The 10,341-nt window shown below is 49.2% G+C and overlaps 1 protein-coding gene across 1 annotated transcript; it reads left to right on the forward strand.

Moving 5' to 3' along the window:
* Window positions 1-3,146: 3,146 nt before the first annotated feature.
* Window positions 3,147-3,676, forward strand: LOC311581801 (small ribosomal subunit protein uS9-like; the record flags this gene model as incomplete). The annotated part of the gene is made up of 2 exons (XM_084754337.1): window positions 3,147-3,150; window positions 3,297-3,676. 2 exons carry the CDS (start codon window positions 3,147-3,149, stop codon window positions 3,674-3,676), a joined length of 384 nt encoding a protein of 127 aa, XP_084610463.1.
* Window positions 3,677-10,341: the final 6,665 nt, after the last annotated feature.

Below are 10,341 nucleotides of genomic sequence, written 5' to 3' on the forward strand. Positions count from 1 at the left end.
CTTAGGCACTAGCCGTCTCTCCGGCCTAGGCATTCTTTAACAATAACTTCTCAATGTCACTTTTACCAGAACATTTCAGAGATTTCTATTCACTCTTCCCCTACACAGAGGGACATAGTGTGTGGAGTAGGGGTCGGAGAGACTAGCGAGACGGCTCAGCGGTTAAGACCACTCGCTATTCTTGAAGAGGGGCTGAGTTGGTGCCTAGCATCTATGTTGGGCGGCTTCCAGCTGCTTGCTACTCCAGTTCCAGGACATTCTACGCCCTCTTCTGACCCCCACACGTGTGAATAGCTTCTACTGTGCCTGGACAAGGTACTTGCTTGCTTGAGCGCGTGCATGCACACACGTGCATGCACACACGTGCACGCGCACACACACACACACACACACACACGCACACTCACACACTTAAATAAAAAAAAAATGTAAAAAGGCTGGAGCCTGAGAAGGGTAGCGAGCTTCTCACGGACTAGGAAGAAAGGGCACAGCTGGTAGCATGCTTACGTGTGTGCACGACCACCTAGGGCAGCGGTTTTCAACCTGTGGGCTGAGACCCCTCTTGGGGGTGACTGACCTTTCTTTCCACAGGGGTCTCAAATCAGACATCCTGCACACTAGATATTTAAACTACGATTCATAGCAGTAGCAAATTTACAGTTATGAAGTAGCAACAAAAATAATTTTATGGTTGAGGGTCACCACAACATGGGGAACTGGATTTAAAAGGTCCCAGCAAGCCAGTCGTGGTGGCGCACGCCTTTAATCCCAGAACTCGGGAGGCAGAGGCGGGCGGAACTCCGTGAGTTCGAGGCCAGCCTGGTCTACAAAGAGAGTCTAGGACAGCCAAGGCTAACACGGAGAGAGCCTGTCTTGAGAAACCAAAAAATAAAATAAAAGGTCCCAGGATTTAGAAGGTTGAGAACCACTGCTCTAGGTTCAGTTTCCAGCAGTAGAGCAGACATGGGGCTGGGGGTGGGGCTGGGGGGGGTGGGGGTTGAGGGTTGGGGGTTGGGGAGTAGGTGGGGGATGGTGGGGGGTGGGGAGGCAATGCCTGTAATCACAGCACTAGGGAAGTCAAGGCAAGAGGATCAGAAGTTCAAGGTCTTCCTCTATACATAGTGATTCTGAAACCAGTCTGGGGCTCCTGGAGATGCTGTCACCTTCTAGAAAACAAACAAACAAACAACTAGGGCTAGAGAGATGGGCCAGTAAGGTACTTGCCTTGACAGCATGAAAACCTGAATTCAACCATCTTCTTAAAAACAAACAAAGGCGCATGCCTTTAATCCCAGCACTCCGGAGGCAGAGGCAGAGACAAGGCCAGCCTGGTCTACAAAGTGAGTCCAGGACAATCAAGGCTACACAGAGAAACCCTGTCTCGAAAAACAGGGAAAAAAATAAAAATAAAAATAAAAATAAAAACAAACAAACAAAACAAAACAAAACAGGTACCTTGGTATGCACCCCTAATCCAGCACTTGGTGGGACAGACAGGAAAATGCCTGTGACTCTCTGACCAGCCCATGTAGTGGTTCAGTGAGAGACCCTCTCTCAAAAACTAAGGCAGAAAGATTCATGGAAGACACCTGATGACTTCTGGCCTCCCCAGACACACGTATACACAGGCACACACATGCACACACACGCACACGATGAGAAAAAGGAATAGAAAAGTTCCTGGTTTGGCTTTGATTTTCAATGTCTTTCTTAACCCCCGCCCAAGAGTATGACCTGGCGCTTACCAAGCCTGCATTTGGCCCAGTGGTGGTGATTGGAAAAGCAGAGTCACCGCTGGGAGAGCGGCCAGTCCTGTGGCAGATAAAGAGAAACAAACCCCAGGCTACCCCATGGCAGGACCGGAGCATCTCTGCTGGGCCTATCCCCTCCACCGGGTGTGGGTCAGTAAGTTCCCTTCATGGCTGAAGAGACGTTAATGAGGCTTGTTAAGCATGTTGCTGTTGGGTGTTGATTTATGGAGAAGGCACTCGATAGCATCTCCTGTGCCTGGACAACACGCTCTCGCCCCCTCCTCCGCTCACTCTCAGTTACTCGTAGGCTATTTTGAGCCAGAGCTTAATTTTTTAAGAAATCGGTAACGAATCTTGTTTAATCTCTTAATCCTCTTGCCTAATTCTCTCCTACATTAAGGGATTAAAAATCCTGAAGAGGAGATACGGCCAAACAGTGAATCACTCTTCCTTCAGCGCTCTGTCCCCAAAGGCAGACGGGAGGGAAAAGCACGGGTGGTACAACGCGGCTCGGCTCAGAAATCACCGGACTCCGGGCCTGTTTATTAGAGCCTCCCTTTCGTGGTACAAAAGAGTTAGTCTTAAGGGGCGATCGTTACGGGGTGTGGGTGCTGGCTCCTGGTCTCACGCCATCTTCCTGAACTGCTTTGCTCACTGAGGGATGGGCCACACTGAGTCATCTGAGATGCCCCCGCAAGCCTTTTCATTTGCTTGGTGACGCAGCAGAATTGGTGATGAAGAAAAGCCCCGGAGGCCCTGGAGAGGCTGGGACGGGTGCTCTGGTGTATTCTTGAAGCTGAGGAAGATGACGAGAGAGGGCGGGTCCAATCACTCTGTACAACCTGGAAACAGAGGTCTGCAGATCTCACTATTGGGCCTGAGGTGGTGAAGTGATGGGGCAGTGGGGTTTGAAGGGCTCCTGACCAGGCTTACCTGTAGCTTTATCACTTCTGAATAGGGCCCAGGAAGTTCGCCTTCCCTCATATGCCTTAGGATTGGCAGCCTTGCGGGCAGGGCAGCAAAAACAGAGCTTGCCTTGCCAAGATTGAGTAGGACTAGATACAGCCTCCTCCCTATAGAGCCCGGCCATCTGCCTTAACACCCAGGACACCCTCCCTTAAGGCAGGGCATCGATAGCAGGTGCCAACCTGTAATGGTTGGATGCTCTACGTACCCTGTAAACACACGCCTAGCCTTACCAGTTGATGGATTAGCCTGTCACACAATGGGATAGTTGACCTCTGACAGTTGCACTGTCCAGTCTGATTGAGGGGAAGGTTGGGTAGGGGGGACCCTAGATTTAAACTCAGAACCTTCCTGTTTCTGCTGAGAATCCCAGCTGGCACCTTGGAATTTTTACTGAGAGTACCCCAAAGCAATCATCAAACATAAGTGATGCGTAAGTGCTGTGACATCTGAAGGATCCAAAGCAGAAAAGGAAAAAGAGTCTGAAGAATTTGAGCAGGCCTTTTCCAGTGACGGCGCCACGCAATGAGGACCTCGTGTTCCTCACTCGCATCTAGGCCGTGCAAGGGTCCTCTGCAGTCGGTGCAGGTCTTCGGACTTCGGAGGCAAGAAGACAGCGCAGACGGGGGAACGGGCTCCTCAGGGTGAACCGACGTCCCTTGGAGATGATCGAGCCGTGCACGCCGCAGTATAAGCTACTGGAGCCCGGTTTGCTTTTGGGCAAAGAGAGGTTTGCTGGTGTGGATATCCGTGTCCGTGTGAGAGGTGATGGTCATGTGGTCCAAATTTATGCTATCCGACAGTCCGTCTCCAAAGCCCTGGTGGTTTACTACCAAAAATATGTGGATGAAGCCTCTAAAAGGGAGATCAAAGACATCTTCAGCCCCTTGCTTGTAATTGAGCCCCCTCGCTGTGAGTCCAAAAAGTTTGGAGGTCCTGGGGCCCGTGCTCGGTACTAGAAATCCTACTGATAAGCCAACCTCAAGGATCAGGGTTACCTTTGTAATAAACATCCTAGGATTAAAAAAAAAAATTCAGAGCAGTAGGAGACCAGGCATGGGAGATCTGTGTCCCCTCTCCCCTCCAGCCCTACCCTGTTCCTCTGACATGCCCACACCCTCCATCTGAGCTCTGTAATTCAGCCAACATCTCCCCCACCCCACCCCCACCCCACCCCCCACCACCAGACAGGGTTTCTCTGTGTTAACAGCCCTGCCTGTCCTGGACTCACTTTGTAGACCAGGCTGGCCTCGAACTCAGAAATCCACCTGCCTCAGCCTCCTGAGTGCTGGGATTAAAGGTATGGGCCACCACTGCCTGGCCAAGCCAACATCTTGTTGTTGTTGTTGTTGTTTTGGCTTTTTAGTTTTTTCAAGACAGGGTTTCTCTGTGTGTCCCTGGCTGTCCTAGACTCATTTTGTAGACCAGGCTGGCCTTGAACTCACAGCGATTCACCTGTCTCTGCCTCCTGAGTAAGCCAACATCTTAACCTCCAAAAAACATGAGAGGGAGAGAGAGAGAGAGAGAGAGAGAGAGAGAGAGAGAGAGAGAGAGAGAGAAGAACAGAAGAGGAAAAAGGGAGAAAATCCTGGGGCTGGAGAGATGGCTCAGTGGTTAAGAACACCTGCGGAGGACCAAAATTCAGTTCCCAGCACCCATGTTGGGAGGCTCTCCTGTAACCCTAACCCTAGAGAATCTGATGCCTCTGGCCTCTGTGGACACCAACATGTACATCTTGTACAAACATATATAGACATACACATATACACGTACTAAATATAAAACATAAAGTAACTGCTTGCCTCCACTCGCCTCCTCCCAGACCAGTACCAAGCAAATTCCTGACACCAAATGAACTATTGTTTTGATGTCAGACGCCACGAGTGGGGCTGGTGGTACCAAACTGAAAGAAAAAAAAATCCACGATTTCTCTGGATTGTCTCATAAGCAAGTCACCTAAGGACCAATAGACTTCATGCTAGAGACTAAACTAGAGGTGTGTGTGTGTGTGTGTGTGTGTGTGTGTGTGTGTGTGTGTGTGTGTGTGTGTGTGTCAAGTTGTGGGCACCCACAGGGGTGTTGGCTCAAAGGAAGGGGGTGCTTCAAGGGACAGAGACTTGGCACTTAGACTGCAAAGGACAAAACATACTATAGGCTGTTTACTGTCTCACAGACAGAAGCATGGAGGAAGCAGGCTCAAACAGGGCGGGATGACATGCATGTATGCATGTGTTGCGTGCACATAAAAAGGCTCATTCTTTAAGCATTAGCCACCTTATGTTGTTGTTGTTGTTATGGTGGTGGTATGTGTGTGTGTGTATGGTGTGTGCGTGTGTGTTTAAAGATTTATTTTTAACCAGGCATGGTGGGACACGCCTTAAATCCCAGCACTCAGGAGGCAGAGGCAGGCAGATCTCTGTGAGTTCGAGGCCAGCCTGGTCTACAAAGAGAGTCTAGGACAGCCAAGGTCTCTCTGTAACAGAAACCCTGTCTCCAAAAACCAAAAAGAAAAAATAGGGGCTGGAAAGATGGCTCAGTGGTTTAGAGCACCACCTGTTCTTCCAGAGGTCCTGAGTTCAATTCCCAGCAACCACATGGTGGCTCACAACCGTCTATAGTGTGATCTGATGTCCTCTTCTTCAGATAAAATGCTCATATACAATAAATAATAAATAAATAAATCTTTTTTAAAAAAGAAAAAATATTTATTTTTATTTATGTGTCTGTGTGTATGCACCCCCAAAACAGACAAAACAGAAGGAAAGGAAGACAGGGAAGAAGGGTCCTCTGGGAGGGCCACAAGTGCTGAGTCATTCCTCCAGCCTTTCTACCTTGTTTTTTTGAGACAGGAGTTTTCATTGGCCTGGAACCTGTCAACTAGAGTAGACTGGTTTGACCAGCACGCCCCAGAGATCTGCCGGTCTCCACCTGCCAAGGCCTGGGCCTCCATGCCTGGCTTCATTGTCACGTAGGTTCTGGCCTTGAACTCAAGGCCTGTGCTTGCAGGACACATACTTTACCAACTGAGCCACTGCCTCCATCTTACTTTAAACCTTCCCTGAAGTCAACTTAATGCAAACATTTTATTCTTCCATTTGACATTCTGCTCCAACGGTTCTGTAAATTTCTTGGTGCATATACTATACCTCAAGGTTTCCAAGATCTTTAATAAGGCACTTGTGCCAAGTCTGTGCCTTTATGAGCCTCCTCATAAACTGGTTCAGTTCTGCGGGGTGACTGCCCTATGACATGTGCACACCTCTACAGCTGCTTCTGAGTCACCATTGTTACCAACAAAATGACAAGCTTGGTCAGTTTCACCTGTTTCTGGCGGCTATAGCAGTTTGCAGTTCTTTTTAAAAATACTTATATATAGCCGTGGTAGCGCATGCCCTTAATCCAAGCACTCGGGAAGCAAAGGCAGCCAGATCTCTCTGAGTTCGAGGCTAACCTGGTCTACAAAGCAAGCTCTAGGACAGCCAGGGCTACATAGAGAAACCCTGTTTGGGGCGAAAGGTACTGGGGGGGTGGGGGGGGCCCGGTAGGACAGAAAAGCTTATATCTGTTTGATCACATGAGTACAATGAATACAAGACATCGGTGTTGAGGAAGCTATGGCAACAAAGGAGGCCCAGTCACCTCAGGCAGGCAGACAGGCAAACGGGAGGGGGGGGAGCAGGGGGGGGGCAGGGAGGGGGGAGGGGGAGCAGGGGAGGGGGGCTTAAAGTTGTTCAGTATTCAACCTGAGAGGTCAGATGGGATGACCTTTCTGCATGCAAACCACAGGAAGGAAAATACCCAGAATTCCACCTTTGAGCTACAGGGAAAACTTTCTTGGTGGGGATGGTAGTGTATTTATTTCATTTGGCTCTTTGAGACAAGCTGTCTACATAGCCCTGCCTGCCCTAGTCACTCTATAAACCAAGCTCGCTTTAGACTCAGAGATCTGCCTGCTTCTGCCTCCCAAGGGCTGAGAGTAAAGACGCGCACTACCATGCCCAATCTGAGGAGCATTATGCTTAATTTCTTTGTAGCCTTTCCTCATGGTGTATTGTATTTTTCCATGATATTACGATGTTTACCTGCTCCACACCTCCTTTCACTGAATAATTCATTAGGAATATTTTAACTTTAATTTTTTTATGCTTATTTAGTTTTTGAGATGAAGTTGCAAGTCGCCAGAGCTGCCTTCAAACTCATTTTGTAGCTAAGGATGACTAAATCGTACACCTCCTGCCTCAGCCTCCCAAGGGATGACATTTTAGATGTAATACACATAATGCCCAGTGTGGTGGCGCACGCCTTTAATCCCAGCACTTGGGAGGCAGAGGCAGGTGGATCACTGTGAGTTCAAGGCCAGCCTGGTCTACAGAGTAAGTTCCAGGCCATCTAGTTGTGGTGAGACTTATTTCCAAAACACAACCACAACCAGACACTTACGCGGTACTTTTTTATATACCAGTCACTATCTTAACTCAAAGATACTAACTTGCGATGCCCCAATTTGTCAAATAGCCCTCTTGTCTCCCTACCATGATGGGTAAGGAGTTCTTCAGCCTGAGTTCTCCAAACTGCTTGGAGAAGCCCACGGTAGCCTTTGACAGACTCAAGCTTTTCCATCGATGGGATGTTCTACAAGGAATTACAGTCCCTGCTCTCTCTCTCTCTCTCTCTCTCTCTCTCTCTCTCTCTCTCTCTCTCTCTGTCTCGCTCTGTCTCTCTCTCTCCCTCCCTCCCTTCCTCCCTCCCTCCTTCCCTCCCTCCCTGCATGAGGATTTGCCACCAGAGTTCGTGGAATGTAAATATCTTCCATATTTATTTATTTTAGGTTCAGCCACGTGATCTGCTTGAGCCAGTACAACACTTGCAGTCTTGGCATGAGCACAGGCCTGGACTGGACCAGACTGGCCAGTTTGGTTTGGCCTCTGGCCCCTGTTTCCATTCGGACAGGCCCATGAAGCTGAACCAGTCCCTCCTCCCTTCCCCCCTCCACCCCCCCACCCCCCGCCCCCAAAGCCTGAGGCAGAGCCGCTGTCAACCTGGGAGAAAGAGAACAAATCTGCGCAGTTGGATCCTCTGAGACACAGGAATGCCTGGGTGCCTCCTTTGGCAGCCACCGCTGTCTAAGAACAGATGTCTAAGAAATGGTCTAGAGGCTGGGGCAGAAGGCTCTGGAGAGATGGGTAGGCAGCGGTGCTCTCCTCCTCTCCCCTCCCCCCCTCCCCTCCCCTCCCCTCCCCTTTTCCTCCCCTCTCTCTCCTTTCTCTTTTCTTCCTCTTCCTTTCTCCCTCTTCGCTCTTCCCCTCCCTCTCTCCCTCCTGCCCTCTCTCTCTCCCTCTCCTGGTTTCCTGTATCTACTCACTTCCCATGTACTCCTGTCACACTGTTCTTAGTGCCCTCCCCCCACCCGACAGGCCAGCCTTGCCCCAGCCTCACCCTCAGCTCTGCAGAGCCCTGCCTTATGCCACCCTCCCTCTCCCCCCACCCCCCCCACACAGTTGGAGGAGTTCCTCCACATCCTAACTTAACTCATAAAAATCCTCAAAACTGGGCCTGAAGAGATGGCTCTGTGGTTAAGAGTACGGCTGCTGCTTTTCCAGAGGACCAGGGTTCGATTCCCAGCACCTAAACAAGGGCTCACAACTGTCTGTAACTCTGGTTCTGAAGGATTCAATGTCCTCTTCTGACCTCCTCGGGCACCAGGCAAGCACACTTATATTCTGAGACCTGAACTCCAGTCCTCTGGAAGAGCAGCAAGTGCTCTTAACATCTGAGACATCTCTCTGGCACCTACTTTTGCTTTTTGTTTGTTTGTTTGTTTGTTTGTTTTGTTTTGTTTTTCAAGACAGGATTTCTCTGTGTAGCCTTGGCTGTCCTAGACTCACTTTGTAGACCAGGCTGGCCTCGAACTCACAATAATCCACCTGCCTCTGCCTCCCGAGTCTTGGGATTAAAGGCGTGCGCCACTATGCCTGGCTCTACTTTTGCTTTTTTATACAGTGTCTCATATAGGCCAGACTGGCCTTGAACTCACTATATAACCGAAGACAACCTGGAACTTCTAATCTTCCTGCCTCTGCCTTCTGTGTGCTGGAATTACAGTTGTGTAATAGCATGCTGGGGAACTCTCTCTCTCTCTCTCTCTCTCTCTCTCTCTCTCTCTCTCTCTCTCTCTCACTCTCTCTCTCCTTCCCTCCCTCTCTCCCTCCCTCTTTATTTCTCTTTTTTAAAAATAACTTAATTTATTTTATTTCATGTATATTAGTGTGAGGGTGTCAGATCCCCTGGAACTGGAGTTATAGACAGTTGGGAATTGAACCTGGGTCCTCAGGAGAAGCAGCTAATGCTCTTAACCACTGAGCCATCTCTTCAGCACCCCCCATTTCTCTTTTTAAAGTCACTATGCAACTGGGCATGGTGGTGAACCCCTTTAGTCCCAGTACTCAAGAGGTAGAGGCAGGTGGATCTCTGAGTTTGAGGCTAGCCTAGTCTACAGAATAAGTTCCGGGACAGCCAGGGCTACACAAGAATCCTTGTCTTGAAAAACCAAAAATAGATAGACAGACAGACAGATAGATAGGTCACTGTGAATGTATAGTGTATATGTATTTGTGCTAGCCCCTGGGTACACATGTGGAGGCCAGAGGTCGACGCCAAATGTCTTTCTCTACAGCTGTCTGTTTTGGTTTTGAGCCTGGGGCTCTTCACTGAGTCTGGACCTAACCATCCAGCTAGCCACTGAGTCCCTGGATGCACGCATCTTCACTGCCCCCAGCCCCAGGGCTGGGGTGATACATGCTCCTCACGTGGGTGCTGGGGACCCAAGCTCAGGTACTCAGGTTGCACAGCAACAGTAGGCATTTTACAGGCTGACACAGGTTTCTCTGTGTAGCTTTGCTGTCCTGGACTTGCTTTGTAGACCATGCTGGCCTCGAACTCTCACAGCAATCCACCTTGCCTCTGCCTCCTTAAACGCTGGGATAACCCATTTTTTAAAAAACACTGCACTCGTTAGAGTAGGAAACTGACCTGGTTCGATGTATAAAAATGCATGTGCTACAGAGGTTAATATCATAGGATATAAATGCCTCTACGATCCAAACATGACCCGGAGGCTGGAGGGAGGCCTCGGCAGTTAAGAATGCTCCCTTAACTTACAGAGGGCCTGAGTTCAGTTCCCATTGGCTGCTTTCTAGAATTCTAAATCCAGAGTGTATGGCACCCATTCTGGTCTCCTTGATTACACACACACACACACACACACACACACACACACACACACACACACACACCACTCTTTAAAAAATGAGCCCAGAGCCGGGCGTGGTGGCACATCCCTTTAATCCCAGCACTCGGGAGGCAGAGGCTGGTGGATTGCTGTGAGTTCAAGGCCAACTTGGTCTACAAAGTGAGTTCAGGAACAGCCAAGGCTACACAGAGAGACCCTGTCTCGGGAAAAGAAAAAAAAAAAAAAAAGAGAGCCCAGATCTGGAGAGTTCTCTGTAATAACAATGACAATTATTAGTCATTTTTCTATTAGAAAACCAATAAACGTGTGCTCTAGTTACATATAAAAATTTAAAAACACACACACACAAAAATCACTTGAGTGGAAGATCAAGCT

This window comes from Acomys minous, assembly GCF_964271855.1.
Source record: "Acomys minous genome assembly, chromosome: 13".
NCBI lineage: Eukaryota > Metazoa > Chordata > Mammalia > Rodentia > Muridae > Acomys > Acomys minous.